This window comes from Arachis ipaensis, chromosome B5 (assembly GCF_059453495.1).
Source record: "Arachis ipaensis isolate K30076 ecotype BB chromosome B5, ASM5945349v1, whole genome shotgun sequence".
In the NCBI taxonomy this organism is placed as follows: domain Eukaryota; kingdom Viridiplantae; phylum Streptophyta; class Magnoliopsida; order Fabales; family Fabaceae; genus Arachis; species Arachis ipaensis.
In genome coordinates this window covers 78521558-78546399 of record NC_142440.1, presented here as the reverse complement: position 1 = coordinate 78546399, position 24842 = coordinate 78521558, and the positions used below count along the sequence as shown (strand labels likewise).

Sequence of the window (24842 nt, the reverse complement as noted above, 5' to 3'; positions counted from 1 at the left end):
GAGGATTGGTTTGTGCCATCATCATACCACAATGAGTTTCTTCAAAAGGTTGGTAAGTTAAAACAAGGTTCCAAATCTGTAAAGGAGTACCACAAGGAGTTCATGTATTTGATGACCAAGGCTAATATTGCAAAGGGTCCTGATGTTCCTATGAGACGCTTTCTTCTTGGACAAAATATAGACATTACTAATCAAGTCAAACTTTACCATTATGCAACAATGGAGTATTTGGTCAATTGGGTCATTGAGGTAGAGCAGATCAAGAAGAATATATAGATTGACATAGGAATAGGAGTTCTTCTAGGCTTATCTTTAATTCTTCTTCCAAGCCAGTGATCGAAGAGTTTGTTGAGTATGCTGTAGAGGGTGATGTGTACTTAGAGGATCCAAAAGTACAGAATTTCTCAAGGGGGTCCTTGGGATGTGAGCAATTTAAAAATCAAGAGAGAAAAGAAATAGAGAAAGAGAGTGAGTGTTTGAGTGAAAAGGATCAATGTTTAATTGAAAGCAAGAGTTTTGAGAGAAACGATGAGAATAGTGAGAGACAGGAGTCAATGATCGACAAAGAAATTGAGATCAATAAACATACTTGTGAGAGAGATCTAGAAAGTTCTAGCTTAGACAAGAGTGCATCAGTATCATTGAATTTCACAGAGTCTTTAATCTTTCATATATCGAACCATGAAATTCTTAGTGTTTTTATGTCAACTTTTCATGGTTTTGCATATTCACCAGTCAATTGTGGATCCATTAATATAGATGGAGAAGAAGAAAGAAAACTAATTCCAAACTTTGGACAAGATAATGAGAACATGATTGCCAATGAATTATCCATAAAGTATGATTTAGTCACAACTCTTACTCCTAAATTCTTAGTATTTGATTATATGAAGAATTTTTGTGCAACTAAATCTAATTTTTTGTTCTATATATGTTTCTTGTGAGAATATTGATTTAAAGTGCCATAGTAGAACAAAAATAATCTCAAATATGTTATCTATATATTTTTGTTGCCCTCATAGATGTAGTGGTGTCAATAGAATTTATTCTGATTTTATTACATGTAAGAAAGTTAAGTCTCAAGCTTTCTTGATTACATTGTGCATTCCTTTACTTATTCCTACTCATACATTGACTGGTATTTTTATGAATTTTCTATTTGGTTTTCCTAGAGTTAGAAAATGTACATATATCATTAATTTTTCAGTGGATAAATTTAATGTGATGGTATTTCTAATTACAGATTGATGAGTTATTTTCTAGAAAATTTGTTTATGTGCTAATTTATGCTAGTTGTTTGGATGAGCATATCTTGCAGATAAGCCTATTTTGGATAATTTTGTGTGAGACATGGAGCGTCCTAATAATTCTGATATTTATAATTCTGTTGGGTGTTATTCTTATGAATCTCTAAATGCTTTTAAGTCTTGGACTATTTTAGAATTATTATTGTTCTCCTTGAGAAATGATGTTAATTTAGAAGGTAAAAGTAAAGTTGAAAAGACAAACTTGCACACATGAGAGACATAGCCATAATTCAGTAGGTAGAAAAGAGTCATCAAACCATGGTATTTGAACACGGAGATTGGGGTTGGATTCCTTGGAGAGAAGAAGAGATTCTCATTCAGTGAAAAACAACACTAGTTGCTAGAGAAGATGGTCCATTCCAAGTATTGGGGATTATTAAGGACAATTTCAGCAAGAATGATTTTCTTGGTAGCTATGGCAGTCCAATTGTGTTTACTATCTCTATTTTTTCTCCTTTTGATATATATGTAGATTCGAGGACAAATCATTTTGATGAGGGAGAGGATGACACGTTTTTGGGAAGGCATTTTCATCATTTTAGAGACAAGGGATAGAATGGTAATCTTTTGATGTTAAAAAATATGAACACTAGAAGAATTATACTATGCCGGTTTTGGACATCAATAAGACTAAGAGTTCATCTCAAAAATAGTGGTGCTGAAATAGCGGCAACTTATAAGGCCCATTGGGCTAAGTGAATACAGCAAGAAGTCCAATAATATTTTTCAAGTCTAGTGGAAAACACAAGTTTAATATTAATTTTTGAAATTATTACGTCTATATTTTAGTTTGCTTTGTTGTTAAGAATTGTTAGAATATTTGATGTAGTTCTGATTTGCTTAATAGTATTTTAGGAATTTTAAATTTAAATTATTTATCATATCTTTAGGATTTTAAAATTTAAATCAAATCTGATCTAATCTAATAAGATCAAATCTGATTTAAATTAGTTATCTTATCTTTAGGAGATTTAAATTAAGTTGTCTTATATTATCTTTTAGCTAGTTTGTTACGAACCTATTTAAACACATTTGGTGGGATAGTTTACACAACTTTTAATGAATAAAATTTTCAGTTGTTTTATGCACGTTTTTATTGTGGGATTAAGTGAAGTGAGTAATTTGTTTCGCTTGTTGCATGAAGAAGATTGAAGGATCCAACATTAAGGTAATTTTGCGGGTTAGTCTCTTTCAATTTTCGTCCCTCTGATCTAGGTTGTCAATCATAGGTTCTTTGAAGGTCTAGTAGAAAAAATCCTTCTGGTGACCTAAGTTGCTAAGAACATGTTTCTTAGAGGCCTGTTAAAAAAATCCTCTTATCTATCCCTTTATGTTTCCACTGTCTTTTTGTGTCATTCTTCTTGTTATCCCTTTTAATTTCTTATCATCTCTGCATGGTGGTGTCTTCAACTTCAACCCTTTGATCTAGGTTGTCAAGGACAAGTTCTTTGAAGGTCTAGTAGAGAATCCCTTCTGATGACCTAGGTTGCTAACAACAGGTATCTTAGAGGTCTAGTAAAAAACCCTTATCTATCTTTTTATATTTCTGATGTGTCTTTTTATGTCATCTTTTCGTATCCCTTTATCCTTTGTTCTTATTTTCTTATCATCTGGAATCAGTTACAGATCATAGGTAAATTCTTATTTATCTACACGTTCTAGCATTCTTGTTTAGTCTATTTGTTTTTCTCTTCAATTTCTGCAAATTTACTTCAGAGTAAAAAAAAACAAAATTTTCTATTTAATTTTTTTGTTTCTCCAATTATTATATCTTAAAGTCAGCGTCTGCAAAAAAAAAGAGTCGAAGAAAAAGTCGCAAAAAAAAACCCACTATACAGTTTTCAATATTTGTTTTCAAGTTTCTTCATTCTACAAAAAAAAAATCAATCTTATATTTTTCACCGTTGTCTTTAGCTTTTTCAGAATTACTTTGGGTTCCAATGAAGATTTAAATTTTTCTGGTTTCTATCATCTTAGTGTCACTTATTGTTTTTTTTCCTTCATCATATACTTTGGTTGCCTTTTTATCAAATTGAACGTCTTTATCATTCAGATTATCTTAGTTTGGTGTCTCAATTCCTTATTTTCTGAAGTGCAACTTTTAAAGCAATCTAAGAGTGGAAAAAGGTAAGAGTGGTGAGGTCAAAAGAGGGTAAAAGCCACATATTGAGAGTAAACACGAGTGTCCCAATCTGAGTAATACACATGAGAAGTGTGTTGTCAAGTCTTTTCGTTCACAGGTTCTTCAGTGGAACCAAAACCTACCCAATCAGTGATGGATGACAACGAAGAGAGCCAAGATCCAAAACTGACTTTCTGCTTCAACGCAATAATTAATTTTTTTCCCTTAGTCGACGAGTGCGGTCCCGAGAATCTGTTCATGATCATTCTGTGGAGTCTGCGGAAGAGGCTTTTCCCAAATTCCGGCGTCATAGAAAACGAGAAGATGTTGATGGTAACATCAATGCTATCAAAATACGCATCCCAGAATTTCAAGGAAGAAGTGACCCTGAGGCTTACCGAGAATGAGAACAGATGGTGGAGCTCATATTTCAGTGTCACAACTATTCTGAGGTAAAAAAGGTAAAACTATCAGCTATAGAATTCTCAGATTATGACATTGTCTGGTGGGTTGAGCTAGACAAAAATAGAAGACGGAATGGAAAACCACCAATTCAATCTTGGGAGAAGATGAAGAAAATCAAGAGCAATCAGTTTGTGCCATCATTATACCACAATGTGTTTCTTAAAAAGGTTCGTCAGTTGAAACAAGGTTCCAAATTTGTAAAGGAGTATCACAGGGAGTTGATATATTTGATGACCAAGGCTAATTTGCAAAGTGTCCTGATGTTCTTATGAGACGCTTTTTTCTTGGACTAAATAAAAACATTGTTGATCAAGTCAAACTTTACCATTTCGTAACAATAGAGAATTTGGTCAATTGGGCCATTGAGGTAGAGTAGATCAAGAAGAATATTATAGATCGACATAGACAGAGGAGTTCTTCTAGGCCTATCATTAATTCTTCCATGCCAGTGATGGAAGAATTCGTTGAGTATGTGATAGTGAGAATTAAGTTGTGCCGATCTAGAATTTCTCTTATAGAAATAATAACTTCGTTGTAAACATAGCTCCAAACCAACAAACAATTCTCACATCAAAAATTTGAGTTATCACAAGTACAAACCCCAATAAAAATTAACCGAAGTATTCAAACCTCGGGTCGTCTCACAAGGAATTGCAATGAAGTGATCAATTATTGGCTATGAAGAACAAGGGGTTTGATTGATGAAAGGGGCAAGAAATTAAATGACGAGAAGAGTAAATCAAGCAAATAAAGAAAGCAAGTAATAAAGAGAGACATTCATGGCAAGGGTTGAGAATATAGGCTTTCTATCCTAGTCACTAATAACAATGATTAACGAGAATTTGTCCTATTTCGTTATCTCCAAGGTTGGAAGAAGGTGTAAGTTATCTTCTATGAGAGAAAGTCAAACAAGACTAGTTAATCTCAATCCAAAAATCCTAATCACTAATGGATTTAGCAAGAGATTAGAGTCAATAGAAATCATATTAACTAACAACTCTAGATTACCAACGTAGGTTGGGTATTCATGACTCAAGATTACCTAATCACTCTTTCCAAGCCAAGAATGCTCAAAATCTACTCTAACATCCAACCAAGCATTTTGTCAAACACTTGGAAGGCATAAATGAAAAGCATAGTAAAAGTGCAAGAAATATAAATCTATCAACTACCAATTGCAACGAAAGTAAAATTTACAACTCAAATTAACAATGAAAGAACATCAAACATCAAATTTCATTGAATGTAAACCAAATCCAACATGAGCATTCATAAACATGAAAGAAGCATAAAAATGGAATTAACAAAAGAACCAAGAAGAATTGAAGTATTAGAACAAGGAATTGTAGAGAAAACAAGATGAAGTCAAGTAATCAAATCTAGATCCAAGAGAAATTAACCTAATCCTAACCTAATTCTAGAGAGAAGAGGGAGCTTCTCTCTCTAGAAACTAAACTACATGATGGAATCATATAACTAAGTGCTCCTCCCTTGCTCAATCTTTAATTCTGCATCAAATACCCTCAGAAACGAGTTGGAATTGGGCCTGGGCAGCTCAGAAATTGCCCCCAGTGATTTTACTTTAAGAGGGTCACGTGCGAACATCGACGCGTACGCGTGCTTGACGCGTGCGCGTGGCCCTCAATTCTCCATTTTGCTCATTTCTTCATGAATTCTCCACTTTGCATGCTTTTCTCTTCATTTCTTCCATCCAATACTTGCCTTATGAACCTGAAATCACTCAACAAACACATCAAGGCATCGAATGGAATTAAAGTGAATTAAAATCACCAATTTAAGGGTCTAAAAAGCATATTTTTACACCTAAGCATAAATTAAGGGAGAATTACAAAACCATGCTATTTCATTGAATAAATGTGGGAAAGGTGATGAAATCCCCTAAAACAAGCACAAGATAAACCACAAAATCGGGGTTTATCAGTATGCTGTTGAGTGAAAAGGATCAATGTTTAACTGAAAGCGAGAGTTTTGAGAGAATATATGAGAATAGTGATATATATAGAGAGAGAGAGAGAGTGGAGTCAATGAGCGACAAAGAAACTGAGAGTAATAAACACACTTGTGAGAGAGATCTAGAAAGTTCTAGCTTAGACAAGAGTGCATTAGTATCATTCAATTTCACAGAGTCTTTAATTTCTCATGTATCTAACCATGAAATTCGTAGTATTTTTATATCAATTTTTTAAGGTTTTGCAGATTCACTAGTCAATTATGGAGGCATTAATATGGATGAAGAAGAAGAAAGACAACTAATTCTAAACTTTGAACAAGGTAATAAGAACATAATAGCTAATGAATTGTCCATAAGGTATGATTTACTCACAACTCTTACTCCAAAATTCTTAGTATTTGATTATATGAAGAATTTTTATGCAACTAAATCTGATTTTTGTTTTATATCTGTTGCTTGTGAGAATATCGATTAAAAGTACCATAGTGGAACAGAAAAATCTCAGATATTTTATTTATATATTTTTGTTGGCCTCATAGATGTAGAAGTATTAATGGAATTTATTCTGATTTTATTGCATGTAAGAAAGTTGAATTTCAAGCTTTCTTGAATATGTTGTGTATTCCTTTATTTATTACTACTCATACATGGATTGATATTTCTATGGATTTTATACTTGGGTTGTCTAAGGTTAGAAAATCACACATATTATTAATTTTTCAGTGGATAGATTTAATATGATGATATTTCTAATTGCAAGTCAAAATATTAAAGATTCCACACACATTACTGAATTGTTTCGCAAAGAGTTTGTTTCTGTACTACTTTATGCTAGTTGTTTGTCGCAAAGAGTTTGTTTCTGTGCTACTTTATGCTAATTATTTGGATATGTATATCTTGCATGTTAAGCCTGTTTTGGATAAATTTGTGCGAGACATAGAGCATCCTCATAACTCTAATATTTATAACTCTGTTGGTTGTTATTCTTGTGAATCTCTAAAAGTTTTTCAATATTTGCCTATTTTAAAATTCTTATTTTTGCCTTTGAGTAATGGTGTTCCTTTAGATGGTGAAAGTATGGTTGAAAAGATTGAACTTGCATACATGAGAGACATAGTCACAATTCAATGGGTAGAAAAGAGCTATCAAACTATGGTATTTGAATCTGGCGATTGGGTTTGGATTCCTTGGAGGGAAGAAAAGCTTCTCATTCCGAGAAAAATAATACTTGTTAATAGAGAAGATGGTCCATTCCAAGTTTTGAGGATTATCAAGGACAATTCCAGTAAGAATAATTTTTTTTGGTAGGTATGGTAGTCCAATTGTGTTTACTATTTCTAATTTTTCTCCTTTTGATATATATGAAGACTCGAGGATGAATCTTTTTGAAGACAGAGAGAGGATGATACGTGGTCAAGACGGCATTTTTGTAATTTTAGAGCAAAGGGGCAGAAAGGTAATCTTGTCACGTTCAAAGATCTGAATACTATAAGAATTATACCATGCTAGTCTTGGACATCAAGGAGACCAAGATTTCGTCTCAAAAATAGTATTGTCGAGATGACGACAAATCATAAGGCCCATTGGGCTAAGTCAGGAGAGCAAGAGGCCCAACGGTATTTTTCAAGTTCAATAGAAGACACAAATTTAATATTAATTTTTGAAATTATTAAGGACCATATTTTAGTTTGCTTTGTTGTTAAGGTTTGTTAGAATATTTGATTTAGTTCTGATTTGCTTAGTAGTATTTTTAGAAATTTTAAATTCAAATCAAATCTGATCTAATCTTAGTAGTATTTTTAGAAATTTTAAATTTAAATCAAATCTGATCTAATCTAATAAGATCAAATCTGATTTAAATTAGTTGTCTTATCTTTTAGTTAATTTGTTAGGAGGCTTATTTAAATACCTTTTGTGAGACAATTTGGACAACTTTTGATAAATAAAATTTTCAATTGCTTTATGCACATTTTTATTGTGTAATTAAGTGAGATAAGTGATTTGCTTCACTTGTTGCATGAAAAAGATTAAAGAATCTAACACTAAGGCAATTTTGTGCATTAATCTCTTTCAATTTTTGTCCCTCTAATCTAGGTTGTCAATGACAGATTTTTTAAAGGTCTAGTAGAAAAAATCCTTTCGATGACTTAGATTACTAAAAATAAGTTTTTTAGAAGTCTACTAAAAAAAATTCTCTTATCTATCTGTTTAAATTTCTACTGTCTTTTTGTGTCATTCTTTTTGTTATTCCTTTTAATTTCTTATCACCCATATTAAAAATAAACCCTGCCTCCCATGAAAAAACTAGCTTTAGTGCTTTACTCGTTGACTTAACTCTAATTATTTGCATGAATTATAACAATAAAAATAGAAGGTTAATGTCCTTAACTCCCCTGATCTTTATAATACTATACTTTACACCTTCCCGTGAACTTTTTCAAATGTTCATGCCAACATATCTGTAATTATTTTCATCAATTATTAACATAAAACAGAATTTACAATATGAAAATTGAATATTAAAAAAGTTTAGAAAGACGATATTGCATATAAATCCAAATGCATGGGAGTACTAAAATACACTTCTTTTTTACTACAATTCACATTTAAGAATGTTCAAGAAGTTCATTTATATGTGTTTTAAAAATTAGAGGAACTCCGTCTATATTACACCTGCAGTATATAGTCGGTCCCAAACTTGGATAATGAAGGAGGGTTGTGTTATGTGTTTGACAACCAACATAAAAACTTAGTCGAATCTTCATGACATGAATCAAAGACGTTATTGCGCTAAAACTAACTCGTTGCCCGGAAGCAATGCGTTGTATGCTTCGAGTACAGTGTCAAATGAGCAAGATCCGCTGCATCGGTGCCCGGATGTAGTGTTAAATGAGTAAGAGTTCCCGCGTTTTCGTGAACGGACGATGGTAAATAAGTTAATTCACAAAGTAAAAGATAAAGGTCGAAACGACAGAAGGTTGAGATTTGGGACATGAAACATAGGCACTCTAACAGGAAAATCCATGGAGGTGGTGGTCACCATGATAAAGAGGAAGATTAACAGTATATGTCTACAAGAAACAAAATGGGTTGGTACGAAGGGAGGTCTTATGGAAAAAGCGTACGATAGGGTGTCAAGGGAGGTCTTATGTAAGGTTTTAGAAAAGAAGAGAATAAGGATCGCATATATTCGTGCAAATAAAGACATGTATGATGGGGCCACAACTAGTGTGAAGACTCAAGATGGTGTGACAGAGAAATTTTTTATTGGTATAGGATTACACCAAGAATCATCTTTAAGTCCATACATTTTCACATTAGTCTTGGAATTACTCACAGAACACATCCAAGAGCCTGTGCCATTGTGCATGCTTTTTGCCGATGATATCGTCCTTATGGGAGAGTCAAAGGAAGACCTAAATAAGAAGTTGGACTTATAGAGAGAAACTCTAGAAGTGTATGGTCTGTGCATAAGCCGTAGCAAGACGAAATATATAGAATGTAAGTTCGGTCTGAGAAGGGAAAACCCTAATATAGAGATGAAGATTGGAGAAAGCATTCTACGAAAAGTTAAAAGTTTTAAGTATCTTGGGTGCATCATACAGGATAATCGAGAGATTAAACAGGATGTAAATCATAGGATCCAAACATGTTGGTCAAAATGGCAGAGTGCATCTGGTTTTATATGTGACAAAAAAGTGCCTTTAAAACTTAAAGGTAAATACTATCGCACTGCTATAAGACTGGCTATGCTTTATGGTACGGAGTGTTGGGCGACTAAAAGGGAGCACGAACATAAGGTCATACGCGATTGGATAAAATAAGGAACGAAGATATAAGGGAGAGAGTTGGAGTAGCACCCATTGTGAAAAAGATAGTAGAATCGCGTCTCAAGTGGTTTGGATATGTGAGAAGAAGACCGACAGAACACTCAGTCAGGAGAGTGGATGAGATGGAAGATGGAAAATAGGTGAAAGGCAGAGAAAGACTTAAGAAAACTATTCATGAGATGGTCAAACGAGATCTACATGTAAACAGTCTCTCTGTAGACATGATACATGACAGAGCTCAATGGCGTTGTTTGATTCACGTAGCCGACCCCACCTAGTAAGACAAGGCTTTGTTGTTGTTGTTGTTGTGTTGTTTGTTTTAAAAATCAGAGGTTAAAGACACAAATAGAAACATAGTTGATCAAAAACTAAAAGCCGGATAACAATTTTAGGTTCCAGATGGCAAATACACACGTTAAATTGAGATGGCAATTGTTATGAACATCAGAGCATAAAAGCACACAAATAACATAACTAACACAACTTAAGAGGACTTTGCTTTTTCCTAAGAAAAAACAATCTTCAACAGATCAATTGCAATAACTACAAAAAAAAAAACGTTTGATAATCCATTCGTTAATCAATTCTTCAGTCATTCATATAATCAAATGTAGATTATTATTTTGAAATGTGGCAGTATTCTTATAGTTCTTATCCTTCAAGCAATGAAAAAATTTGTTGCCCTAATTCATTTTCAGTAGCAACAATGAAAGAATTGATTTTTAGTCCTGTGATTCTTACTTACGCAAGTATAAGAATCCAATTACTACCGAGATACCAACAGCAGCTACAGGAACAGCCCAATATTGCTTTGCCAACTGCATGAGCTTCACATGATAACTTTTCTCCGTGAAAATTGGCGCCGATGTGTCAAGCTCACCAATGAAGTACTCCTCCATTTGTTCTCTCGCGCTTTTGCTGTGTCCGGCATCTTCAAAATCATCTGTTGCATCTCTCCCTTCACCAAGGTTAAGATACCGTATAATCTATTAGCATTTCTGGATTGTGTTTGAATTCAATAGTTTAAAAATGTATCAGAAGCATAAGTGAATACCAGTTGCGGCAAGGATTACGTCATCTCCACCAGGATGATCATCCAAATATTGTGTTACATCATATACCTGCGATAAGGAATGAGAAATATGTAACTATCAGGTGAGCAAAGGAGGGAAAGAGATGCAGATGCAAGAAACCCTAACAGCAATAAATTCATATTTGATCTAAAACACCACTATCCAGAACCTATTTTACTCTTCACTGATCTGGTTTTAGGTTTCAGCTAAACAAGTGCGAGGGTTTCAGTTCACACCATACTGGTTCTTTCCATTTACAAACTGGAACCCAAGATCTTAAGAGGAGCAAGTGCAGAATTACTTGGACTAACTAGCCATTGGTATTTGGTAACTGAGAGTAATTTTTTCTTTCTTGAAATTACAGAAGAAAGATGAAGTGGAAAGAGAAATAAAATAGGATGTGAAATCTAGCATATTAACTGATCTTATGATAGAGATAATATTGAAGAACACAATACAAAAACAGTAACTGACTAACCTAATTCTACATAGCAAGATCCCAGCCTAATAAAATTCATAACACTAAAAAGTTAACAGAAATTCTAACAATACATGCAGCATCAAGTTGAATTTAACATGTTCCAAATTTACACGTGAAAAAATAAGGACCTTCATGATTGCAATTTGCAATACAAGAACAGCTGATATTATTTTTGCATGATCAGAGAATTCATAGGCAACAAGCACAAATAATGTCAAATTTGAGTTATCGAGACTCCAAAAACCTCACAAAACAAATCTATAATATGAAAAAAATTAACCCAAGAAGGGAACTGAATCGGCTTGGTAAACAGTTTGTGCTGAAAGAGAATGTAACAAACCAAAGAATCCAAATATTCTAAAATTCAAGCAGCAACCAAATGAAATGAAGACCAAGAAACATAACCAACATGATTTATGTCAACAGCTACAAGTAGAAGTAATCTATCTAGCAGCAAGCCAATTCCTTCTCAAAAGAAATACTAATAGGACCAATTACACATTATGAAACATTAAAACTCTAAACAGCTAAAATCACACTACACCAAATGAGCAAGAAGGATTGGACTCAAAGTAACAGATAAAAACCACAACAATGGTGGCTTGCAAGGTTAAGAAATGTTTACGAATTTCTACCAGTTTAGGCACCCAAATCGAGTTTATGAGTTGAGTTACAATTTAAGCATACCTAAGTTCCACAAGATTAAGTCAACTCTTGACTCTTGAGTTTGATAACCTTGGTGGATTGAAGCACTACTAAACTTTTATCATATATTAATGATTTGATAGAAGACTTTGATGTTATCATTACAGTGCCTTTGGTCAAAGAAGACAAGAACACTAACACAAGAGTGATACGGACAGAGACTTTAATAGTAAAATAACAGTTGTTCAATAGTGCACCTCATGTAATTTCTAAGTATATATGTGTATACAAGAATTTCTTAACACCCCTTCTGATGAGAATCTGAGGGAATGAGTGGATGACATGACTATAATGAATGCTACTAGGGAAATTAGGGCATGACTAACTTGCCAACTGAAAAATGTTAGTGGGGGATGCGTGATTCTCTGATTCCGTGAGAAAGAAGGTTGGAATGTATTAGGTTATGTGGGAGGGTGCCAAAGGTGCAATTCCTTAGAGTTGGAAAACAATTAGAATCAGGAGAGATCAGACCTGCCAAACATCTGAAATCTGAATACCTATACACTTTTTATCTTAATTCTCAGCAAATAGCACACAAGGAAGGGAGCTAAACAACATAGGTTCTGCTCAATTCCAGGTTTTGCACTGTTCCATTCATCTCTTATTACTCTTAGCTATTTTTGGTACCAGATTTTACGCAACTCAACAAATGGCTTCTGTTTCAGATTCATCAACTTCTGCGCAGCTGAAACCATGGAAATTTGCAGTGACAATTTTTTTTTTCTGTTTTAGAAATGAAAATATGGTAACTGCACGTAGAAACATTAAAATATATAACAATCGATGATAGTAGTAACCAAGACGTCAAGTGAAACTAAAATAAACTTAGCAAAGGCTTTTTGAGAGAAGTAGTTGGCAATAGTTAGTCATAAAATTTTCTGTTTCAACAATGGCCAAGCATATCAAGGTCCTTACAATGAATCTCAACATGAAAATGCTCTAATACTTTTATAAACCTCTACCAGAATACACAATCATTTTGGTTCTTAATAAACTTGTCATTTTCTCGTCAATTAATGGGATATGTAAAATGAAAGGAAGCAATGCCATCTACAAGAACAAGCAGAGTAAAAACCATGAAAGCCATTCATTGCCTAGTATATATGAAAACTTGCATCAGCTAAATAATTCCATAAAGGGAAATCAAATGATATGAATATTGGGATAAAAAAGGGTGATAAAAGTAAAATGACAATGAAATGGTTTTAATATGCTAACTCAATTTGACAAAAGTCCCTAACCGTCATTAATAGATGCAGGAATAAAATACAAACTACATAGCTCAAAGATTACGAAATCTACATAGAAATAACAGTAAATAACAATTCATCTGTACATACATATCTTATATAAATCGGATTGGAAAAACAAACCCCCACATTCAACCTTGTGTCCCTATTAGAACATGATAAACTTTATATTCAGACAATGTGTTATAGCAATGTACTACGAGGAATGTCTATTTATAGGTTAAGAATGAAGTCTAATCACAACAGCAAAACATAATATCAAACTGAACCAATATGAAATCAATAACGGATAAAGCTATCGACTATATTAATCTACAATACCATAAATATATTCTAACAAACCCTAAACATTTATCTATCCAAATCCAAAGCATCATCCATTATTTCACATCAATATATAAAAGCATAGATATTTGAAGATTAAACACGTGAAGCTATTGCAGAGTTATCTATGCAGATTATGAAGGGTGACAGGCACTCAGATGCTGAAATTAAAAAGCATAGTAAAAGTTAAAGTGTGTAGGTACCTTTCCATTGACAACGATCCAGCAATCGTCTTTGGTGCTGTGCTTGGATGCATCTTTCATGCTGTAGAAGTTTGATATCGTTGGCATCTTTCTTTCTTTCTTTTTCTTGGTTTTTGGACTATTCAGAGAGAGAGAGAGAGAGAGAGAGAGAGAGAGAAGAGGGGATTGGTGGTGGAAGAAACTAACTAGTTATGTTTGTGCTGCTTGCTTGTTTAGAACGGCAGAACCCGAGCCAGCCAGCCACCCCTTTCTGACTTGACTTGGTTCCACTTGTGTCTCTTTGAAACTTATGAATTTAATTTAATTTAATTTAATTTAATTTAATTTTTTATTCATATTTGGACGAGAATGCTGCATTGAAAATTTTAATTTAATTTCTTTTAATTTTGCACCAATAAAATTTGATTTCGTTTTTGGATTGACCATGTAGGGTTTTGTTTAAAATTTTTCGTATCAGCTAGTCTAGGGGTGTACATGGTCCGGTCCGACCCAAAGATTCAGTTCGGTCCCAAACACTTTAGAGACTATTTTAGTGTGATTTCGTTAGGTCTAGAGTCGGGTAAGGGTCTCAAAAATAGATCCGTTCATTATTTCGGGTCGGGTTCGGGCCATAGCTCGGGTCACCCAAACTCGTTCCGGTAGCCCGGTCATCATACACAATTAATATTTTGTGTTATTAGTGATGGATGATAGCTATTTTTATGTGGAATTTAAATATTGTAAATTTTAATATTTTGTGTTATTAGTCATTATAAGATTATAAGTTAATGTTTTATGTTTAAAATGCATAAGACTTTAGACTAATGCATAATAGTGTTATTTATATTGATTTAAATATTTGGTGTTATTAGACAATATTAATATTGATTATGATTATGCTTTAATTTTAGAGAATGGTTGGTTCTTGTTATATTTTTTTAAGTGAATTTTACTATGTGAATTGTGAAATAATAGTTGGAGATTAGGTAATTTTTACATGCTAAAAATTCGGTTTTTACTTGGTTTTTATCCAGTTTTCATCCGGCTCGAAGGTGCATAGGTTTCATCAACGGCTCGAAGGTGCATAGGTTTCATCAAATCTAAAATAGGGTTAGGGTCTAAAAATTAGACTCGATCTAAAAATTAGGTGCAATCTCTTAATTGAGTATGGAGAGACTATGCCATTTGAGCTATTGCTTCTTGGCCAAAATTTGGAAAGATATGTAACTCGAACCCGCGACCGCGACCTCTTAATTGAGTATGAGGAGTCTATGCCATTTGAGCTATAACTCATTGACGGTTTTTGTGTATATTGAACGTACTATATTATTTTAAATTATTAAATTTTATTACATATAAATTAAAAATTATTATAAAAAATATTAATAGACGATAATAAATATAAAATATATTAAATATTATCAATATGTAAATAAATAAATATTTTTTAATATATAATATTTTAAATAATAAATATAATTTTTTATTTTTAAATAATAAATATAAAATATATAAGTTTAAAAAACATAAATATTTTTTTATTTATGAAGATTACTATTATGCAATTAAATTTTTATAATATTAAAATATTATTTTAAATTACAAAATAAAAATATAAAATAATTAAATTTTATTTTATATTTCTTGATAAATAATTAAATTATTATATTAAAATTTTATTAACAAATTCTTTTGTTAAAATATTATTGTATAATACAAATTTTTACTAAAATATTTATAAAAATAAAATTTATTTAAAATATTATATATAATTTATGAAAGTGTTGACATTTTTATTTTATCAAATTTTTTAAGAAAAAATGGTTTTAATAAAAAAAAGAAAAAATAAGAAATACGCCTATCTTTTATGAAAACAGCACATTGAAAAATAAATAAATAAATCATATGACACAACACCGCAATAAATTTAACGCAATTTTTAAATAATTGTTTTCTCTTTTTTTTCATAAAAGATATGCATGTTCCTTTTTTTTTTTTTTCCTTTTTATCCAAAATTTTTTCTTAAAAAAATTTGAAAAAATAAAAAGGTCAACATTTCTATGTATTATATATGATATTTTAAATAAATTACATTTTTATAAATATTTTAGTAAAAATTTATATTATATAATAATATTTTAACAAAATAATTAGTTAATAAAATTTTAATATAACAATATAATTATTTTTTAAGCAACATAACGTAAAATTTATTATTTTATATTTTTATGTTCAATTTAAAATATTATTTTAGTATATTTTTTAATATTATAAAAATTTTATTATATGATAATTGATCTTATAAATAAAATAAAATTTATATTTTTTGTATTCGTATATTTTATATTTATTATTTAAAAATAAAAAATTATGTTTGTCAATTTAAAGTATTGTATATTAAGATATATTTATATATTTTTATACTAATGACGTCTAATATATTTTATATTTATTATAATATATCAATCCTCTTCTTTTATAATATTTTTTTATTTATATTTAATAAAATCTAACAATTTATAAAAATATGAGACATTTAATAAGTGCAAATTTATTGTGCTTATTTTAAAGATATATACTCTTATTCATATGTGGACTTTATTATTCTGTATTGCTAATACAAAATCTTGAAAAGAAGTTATTTTAGAAAATAGTTACTGTAGCAGTCGAGACTTAGTTCAAGTGGCAAAATTTTGTATCTTTTAATACGTTAAATTTGGATTCAAAATTTGACACAGATCAAGTAGTGAAAATTTTCAATATTAAATATGTGAGTGTATTCGTGATGTAATGCCTAAAATTAAGAATTTTCTACCATATATTTGACTGGAAAAAAAAATAATTGCTGTAGTTTCAAGTCCAAAACCGAATGTACATAGTTTGTTTTTCTTTTGAAGTAGAAAAAAAAAAATACGGATATACTCATATACATCGTTGGATATATATTCATCATGGAAAAGAATGGTGGTACACTGGTACGGAATATATAAGGTTTTCAAAATCGAAAACAAACTTCATTTGTGATTAGTTCACTAATGAATTTAATTAACGGTCAAAGGTTTGAATTTTATTTTGTATATTTAATAATTTATTAACCGATAACAAATGATTAAATAAAATTTAGATTCACAACAAATTAGTATTTAATTTATTAAATTAAAAAATATAGTAAAAAATTAAAAAAAATTTAAAATTGAACCGATAATTAAACTGATAAAATTAGAAGTTCACAAATTTAATAGAGATTAACCAAAATTAAATTAAATATAATAAAATAATATATTTATATATATAATATATAATTTTTAGAAAATAAAATTTTTAAATTTTATTATTTTAAACAAGTAAACCGTTACTCTTATAATTTTATTATTATTATTATTATTATTATTAATATTATTATTATTATTATTATTATTATTATATATATATATATATATATATATATATATATATATATATATATATATATAATTTTTTCAATACGTTGAATAATACAAAAATCACGCCAGGAAAACAAAATACAAAGAACTCTTAAAAACTTAACATTTTTTATAAAAATATTTTTTTGTAATTAATTTAACCAGAGCTTACGGCATGAGTTTTAGCAAGACCTTTAATATAAACATGGCCAAACAACTATTTTACTATGATAGATGATATATTTTATAGTGGACAATTCTAATTATGAAATATTTAAATTAATTTTATATTATTAAAGATTAAATTAGCTTGATGAAAATACTATTTTTATTGGAATACTTTTTTTTTGTAAAGTGAAATTTTTGTTAATGTTGTGGTAGTTTTAGGAGTTAAAAAAACTATTGTAAATAAAGTGGACTATTGATGTGGATTTTCAAACTACAAACTAATCGACAAATATATCGAGTTGTACTAAGTAATATCTCAGGTGAGTGAGGGTCAATTTCACGAGGATTAATGGATTAAGTGATTCACTTAGTCAGACAAGCAAAAAAGAATTTTTTATTTTAATAAATAAATTGTTCGTCTTGTCAGGTATCGAACTGGTCGGGTATACCGAGTATGTGTCAAGGAGGTAGGGGACCAAGATCCGAGATGCTAGAGCGTGACTAGATTTTCTTGGCTGACACTGGAAGGAGAGTGGATGAGCTGCATGACCTCTCGAGCTGTTGTGGTGAAGAAAAGGGGGGAGCCACCTGCAAAAGGGACTCCGACGCCCAAGTCAGAATCTGTACAGATGGCAGTAAAAGTGAGGGTATAGTGACGTACCGTGGGGGAGAGGTAGGACCCTCCCCTTATATACTTTGTGCCTAGGGCGGGCCCCATTGGGTCAAACCTGTCTTCCAGGAAGTTTCCCTTCCCAACTGTCATGTGCCTTGTTGGAGGAAAGGGAATGTTCGGGTGTTCCCCTCGGGTCGGATGTCAAGCGCTCGCTGGGTCGGCCGCTCAGGCCGAGGCGTTGCACCAGGTGGGCCGGGCTGGAACAGTGCCCCCAACGGGCCAGCTAGGGTTGTGAGCGCCGTTGTTGGCGTGTTCTGGTGTCTTGGTTATCTCGTCGCTTGGTCGGTTGGCTACCACTCGCGGTTGGGGCATGCCTCCTACGCGCGAGTGGGTCTCGTCGCTTCGAAGGAACGCCTTTTGTCACCTCGTTCTTCGCACTTGAGCATTTAATGCTCTTAATGGCTGATTTGAACCATGGGTGAAATGTCCATCTTACCCCTGCCTTTTGCGTTTCTAGGCGTCAGTTGCTATTCCGTTTTCTCCCATCTTTACGTTTCAGTTTCCCAAATTATTGTCACACACTCCCCATTTCCTCTCTTTGCTCTCTGAAGTTCTTCGCTGTGAATCGCCTGTTTCATCCAAATTCCTCCGAGATTCCCCAGCTCTCTTCGATCATCATCATCATTCCAGTAAGTTTCCTCTTTTTCCCTGCTCCTTAGTTTTATTTTGTGGTCATGCTGCTTTCCCTTGGCTTGGTTTTGTGCATATACCGTGTATTTTGTTGGATTGCATGCCTGATTCGGACCAATGCTTGGTAGATACTAGGGGGTAACCAAATTAGGTTTTCTGGTTTTTAGGCTTTTGGCTTTCACTTGACTGTAGATTCAGCCTCTGTTTAACTGCGGATAGGTAAACTGTAGTTTCTGGTGCTAGTCTCGGTTTTCCGACCTCATAGACTGATTCTGAGTGGTTCCCCCACTGTAGGTATGGCCCAACGTTCCGTCGTGAGGGTTCCTGTCGCGAGGGCGCCTGTAGATCGGTACGCCTGGGTGACCTCGGACGTGAAGGACACCCCCTCGCAGATGAACTTAGAGGAACTCACGGAGTTCTGTGAAGCCGATTACCTCTACGGGGGAGGTCCCGAGGAGGCGAACTATGAAGTGTTTGTTCCTAATGGCCAGGAACGGATATGCCATCTGAACCTGCACACCCCCCGGATCGCCGATTGGATCTGGATGTACAAAGCAATGTTCACTAATTTGGGGATTTGCATTCCCTTTTCCCCCTTTCAAATGGCGCTGCTAAATCGTTGTGACATGGCGCCGTCTCAACTGCATCCAAGCAGTTGGGCCTCTATCCGCTGTTTCGAGATGGATTGCGAGTTTCTAGAGCTACCGGCCTCCATAGAGGTGTTGTTATTTCTTTTTGTTTTGACAAATCCTTCTAAAGAAGGAAGAGCCAAGAAGGGATTCATGTCGTTTCGGTTAGCCCAAGGTCGGAGGATCTTTGGCCTGTTCGAGGTCTCCTACCATGGTTTCAAAGATAAATACTTCAAAGTTCGCCACACTGCAAGTTGGCACCCCTTCTAGCTGACTCTGGAGGGGGAACGCTACATCCCGACCTACTGGAGTTTTGGGGCGGGGCTAATGCGTTCACGAAAGTGACCTACAAAGGGTTGTCCCCAGAAAACAAAAATATTGCCGACGTGTTGTTGGTCGTGTTTGGGAAGAACCACATCAATCCCCACCTCTTGATGGGGAATCCTGAAATGGGCAAAGCCTACATTTGTGAGTTATCGGGTGGTCGTTAACCCCCTCCTTTTCTTGTTCATCCTTGTTTTATCATGATTTTTAACTAGTTTTTGTTTTGTTTCTGACTCTGCAGTATCCATGGCTGCCGACCAAGTTGGTCTTGATAATCTGATGTCCAAGTTCCTCCTTGGGGATGATGAGGAAAGCTCCACCACTCCTCCTTTCGTAGATCCTGCGGCTGCACCTGGTCCTGAGGTTCAGTCCTGCCCTTCTCAGGGGGAAGTCACTGGGACCTGCTGCAACCCGGTTCCCCCAGCAGAAGAGGCCTCGGGGGAGGGAGGGGGTCTAGAAGTCGCCATTATCGACAACCCCAGGAAGAGGAAACCGACCTCTTCCCCGGAGGGAGTGCTTACTGTCATGGAGAAGAAATTTGACGCTGGCTACTTTATCGACACTCAACTTTTCCTAGGGACGGAGGAGTTCTTCGATGGTGGGGACCTTGCCTCCCAGGCCAAGTGGGTGTGCCACACTCTGCTCTGGGCTGTCGCAATTGCGAGGAAAGCGGAGCCCATTTTGGCCGATGCCCGGAACCTAGAGGGCAAGCTTCAAGGAGCTGTTAAGTCTGTGGAGAGGGCGAAGGCGGAGGTGACTACGTTGAAGGCCCAGCTAGCTACTTCGGAGGATAAGTTGACGGCCTCTGATGCGGCGGTCACCCAGCTTTCCGAGCGCGAGCTTGCCTTGGAAGGCCATGTTTCTATTGCGCAAGCTCGGGTGGCAAAGTTGGAGAAGGAACTCGGCGCTTCAGTGGCCTTGGCTGATGCTGCCAAGGCTGAGGTTGCTGCTCTGAAGAAGAAGAATAAAGAGACCATTAAGGAGGCTAGGGACGCCATCATGGCCACCGACAAAGCGATTAAGGCCCAGGTGAAGCTCCTAGCTCCCGAGTTTGATGTGTCTGCTGTGGGTGCCTTCAAGACCATCAAGGATGGGAAGTTTATCGACCTTTCCAAGAAATAAGTTATTTGTAATTTATCTCTTTGTTTTTCGTTTGGTAGTTTGTAAGACAACTTTTGCCGTTCTACTGTTCTGACTTTTTAAAGCCGATTTGGGGGTTTTATGTGTAATTATTTGACTTTGAAACAATCTCATGACAAAACTGAAGCCGAGTTGTAGCTTTTTCGCTTAAGCATCAGAAATCTGGCCTTATTTAGTAGCCGTTTGTCATAGCATTTGCGACTTCAATGGTTCCTGGGGTGATCAGTCCCGAGATGCCGTGTCGTTATCAAATTGGTTAATTTACAAGGTAAAGTAATTTAAACAATTTAAATAGTGCATTAAAATATTAATTTCAAAATGAGAAAGGAACAATTACTGTAGCTTGAACACAATTATATCATGATAAATTGCGATTCACGTAAACAACCAATGGGAAGATAGTTGATGAGCGGATAATTTATACCCTTTTTGGCATTGGTTTTACATAGTTTTTAGTATGTTTTAGTTACTTTTTATTATATTTTTGTTAGTTTTTATGCAAAAATCACATTTCTAGACTTTACTAAGAGTTCGTGTATTTTTCTATAATTTTAGGTATTTTCTGACTGAAATTGAGGGACCTGAGTAAAAATCTGATTCAGAGGCTGAAAAAGGACTGCAGATGCTGTTGGATTCTGACCCTCCTGCACTCGAAGTGGATTTTCTGGAGCTACAGAAGCCCAATTGGCGCTCTCTTAATTGCGTTGGAAAGTAGACATCCTGGACTTTCCAACAATATATAATAGTCCATATTTTTTTCGAGATTTGATGGCCCAAACTGACGTCCAAACCAGCCTAAAACTTTCTGGCGTAAAACTCCCAAACTGGCACCAGAATTGGAGTTAAACGCCCAAACTGGCACCCAAGCTGGCGTTTAGCTCCAGAAACAGCCTATGCACGTGTAAAGCTCAATGCTCAGCCTAAGCATACACCAAGTGGGCCCTGAAAGTGGATTTCTGCACTATCTACACTTAGTTACTTATTTTCTGTAATCCCTAGTAGCTAGTTTAGTATAAATAGCCCTTTTTACTATTGTATTCAGAGTTTTGGAACATGTTATCATAGATCATATTTTCACATTTTGGAGGCTGGTCATTCGGCCATGCCTAGACTATTTTCACTTATGTATTTTCAACGGTGGAGTTTCTACACCCCATAGATTAAGGTGTGGAGCTTTGCTGTTCTTCATGAATTAATGCAATTACTACTGTTTTCTCTTTCAATTCATGCCTACTTCTTCTCCAAGATATACTCTTGTACTTAATTCAGTTAAGTCAGAATTAAGGGGTGACCCGTGACAATCACTCAATCTTCGTTACTCGCTTAGCCAAGATCCGCGTGCCTGACAACCACAAAGCGGTCTACATGATGTTCAACGTCGTCATTGGACGACAGCTGGAGTATATTCTCTTGGATATCTAATACATAAACCGAGTCCGTGAGATTAGTATCTTTGTGGTATAGGCTAGAACCAATTGGCAGCCATTCCTGGGATCCGGAAAGTCTAAACATTATCTGTGGTATTCCGAGTAGGATCTGGGAAGGGATGACTGTGAAGAGCTTCAAACTTGCGAATGTTGGGCGCAGTGACAGTGTGCAAAAGGATCAATGGATCCTATTCCGACGCTAGCGGGAACTGACAGATGATTAGCCATGCGGTAGCTGTACCTGGTATTTTTCATCCGAGACGAGAAATTCGATAGTTGATTAGCCGTGCAGAAACCGTAGAGGACCATTTTCACTGAGAGGATCCTACAGCTTGCCATGGAAGGGAGCACGCATGGTTGGAAGAAGGCAATAGGAAAGCAGAGGTTCAGAAGCAACAAAGCATCTCCAGACGCTTATCTGAAATTCCCACCAATGAATTACATAAGTATCTTTATTTTATTTTATGTTTTATTTATATTTTAATTATCAAAACTTCATAACCATTTGAATCCGCCTGACTGAGAATTTATTTATTTATTTTCTTTTTAATTATCAAAACCTCTAATTAAAAAGTTTGAATTTATTTATTTTCTTTTTCCAAATAATTTTCGAAAAATACAAAAAAATTAATAAAATCATAAAAAACAAATATTTTGTGTTTCTTGTTTGAGTCTTGTGTCAAATTTTAAGTTTGGTGTCAATTGCATCTTTTAATTTTCCTTGAATTTTCGAAAATATATGCATTATGTTCTTCTTTGATCTTCAAGTTGTTCTTGATGATTTTCTTTGTTTGATCTTTGAATTTTCGTGTTTTGTGTCTTTTTTTGTTTTTCTTATGCATTTTCGAATTATTAGTGTCTCAACATTAAAAATTTTTAAGTTTGGTGTCTTGCATGTGTCTCTTTTCTTAAAAATTTTCAAAAATATGTTTTTGATGTTCATCTTGATCTTCAAAGTATTCTTAGTGTTCATCTTGACATTCAAAGTGAGATTATTTAGTAAGATAAATATAGTAAGATAAATATGAAATATAAATAATTGAATATTCATATTAACTGATCAATTTATTCACTCCATCCTAGTCTGATAGATCCTCTGAAGAACTGATTAATCGGACGAGAATAAAGATAGAGTCCCATTCTACATGTCAATCTTGTTTTTCTCTCTCCTCATTAAAAATTCAAAAATAAAAAATAATATATTTCCTTTATTTTTCTCTTAATTTTCGAAATTCTGAGTTGATTTAGTCAAAATTTTTAAAATTTAGTTGTTTCTTGTTAGTCAAGTCAAAATTTCAATTTAAAAATTCTATCTTTTCAAATCTTTTTCAAAAATAAAATCTTTTTCATTTTTTCTTTCAAAAATTTCAAAATTAATTTTCAAAATCTTTTCCTTATTTTTTTCATATTTTCGAAATTAGTGCTAACAATCAATGTTTTGATTCAAAAAAAATTTCAAGTTGTTACTTGCCTATTAAGAAATGATCAATCTTTAAATTCTAGAATCATATCTTTTAGTTTCTTGTTAGTCAAGTAATCAACTTTAATTTCAAAAATCAAATCTTTTTAATTTTCTTCTCAAATCTTTTTCAAAATAGATTTCAATCATATATTTTTCAAGAATTTAATTTCAAAACCTTTTTCTAACTTCTTATCTTTTCAAAATTTATTTTCAAATCTTTTTCAATTAACTACTTGACTTTTTGTTTGATTTTGAAAAGTTTTCTATTTCAATCATATCTTTTTCAAAACTACCTAACTACTTTCCTCTCTCCAATTTTCGAAAATCACTAACCATTTTTCAAAATTCTTTTTAATTAATTAATTGTTTTAAATTCTAATTTTATTTTAATTCTTTTCTTAATTTCTAATTCTAACTAATAAATAAAAAATAAAAACAAAAATATTTTTATTTTATTTTTCGAATACTCTTCTCTCTCTCATCTCTTTCTATTTATTTTATTTATTCACTAACACTTCTCTTTTTAAAAATTCGAACCCTCTCCCTCTCTCTGTGTTCGAATTCTTCTTCTCCCTTCTTCATTCTATTTCTTCTATTCTTCTACTAACATAAAGGAATCTCTATACTGTGACATAGAGTTAATCCTGAGGTCTACAGACTTATGCTTTTCCTTTTTGCTGTAAGAGACAGAGCTAGGATATGGTTGGATTCACAACCTAAAAGAGAGCCTGATCTTGGCCAAATTCTTTTCACATCAAAAGTTGAGAAAGCTTAGAGTGGAAGTCCAAACCTTCAGATAGAAGGAAGGTGAATCCTTCTATGAAGCTTGGGAAAGATACAAGCAATTGATCAGAAGGTGTCCTTCTGACATGCTTTCAGAATGGAGCATCCTATGTATATTCTATGATGGTCTGTCTGAATTGTCCAAGATGTCATTGGACCACTCTGCTGGTGGATCTCTTCATCTGAAGAAGACGCCTACAGAAGCCCATGAACTCATTGAAATGGTTGCAAATAACCAGTTCATGTACACTTCTGAAAGAAATCCTGTGAATAATGAGACAACTCAGAAGAAAGGAGTTCTTGAGATTGATACTCTGAATGCCATATTGGCTCAGAATAAAATATTGACTCAACAAGTCAATATGATTTCTCAGAGTCTAACTAGAATGCAAGCTGCATCCGGCAGTACTAAAGAAGCCTCCTTTGAAGGAGAAGCTTATGACCCTGAGAATCCTGTAATGGAAGAGGTGAAT

General features: G+C 33.7%; 1 protein-coding gene and 1 non-coding gene across 2 annotated transcripts; both read right to left on the bottom strand.

Annotated features, from left to right (window-relative positions):
- Positions 1–10272: 10272 nt before the first annotated feature.
- Positions 10273–14019, bottom strand: LOC107641908 (cytochrome b5). The gene is made up of 3 exons (XM_016345301.3): positions 13733–14019; positions 10751–10817; positions 10273–10654 (listed from the first exon to the last, which is right to left on the bottom strand). Exons 1-3 carry the CDS (start codon positions 13817–13819, stop codon positions 10434–10436), a joined length of 375 nt encoding a protein of 124 aa, XP_016200787.1. The 5' UTR covers positions 13820–14019; the 3' UTR covers positions 10273–10433.
- Positions 14020–24353: 10334 nt separating this feature from the next.
- On the bottom strand, positions 24354–24461 carry LOC148564706 (small nucleolar RNA R71). Its single transcript, XR_015884974.1, has one exon. It is a non-coding gene; the product is annotated as a small nucleolar RNA R71 (small nucleolar RNA).
- Positions 24462–24842: the final 381 nt, after the last annotated feature.

Bases quoted from the DNA above. Each gene is read 5' to 3' on its own strand.
- LOC107641908 (XM_016345301.3), bottom strand. From the start codon at position 13,819: ATGCCAACGATATCAAACTTCTACAGCATGAAAGATGCATCCAAGCAC. The intron at 10,818-13,732 runs GTACCTACACAC...TCCTTATCGCAG, and splicing joins GGATCGTTGTCAATGGAAAG to GTATATGATGTAACACAATA. The intron at 10,655-10,750 runs GTATTCACTTAT...ACCTTGGTGAAG, and splicing joins CGTAATCCTTGCCGCAACTG to GGAGAGATGCAACAGATGAT.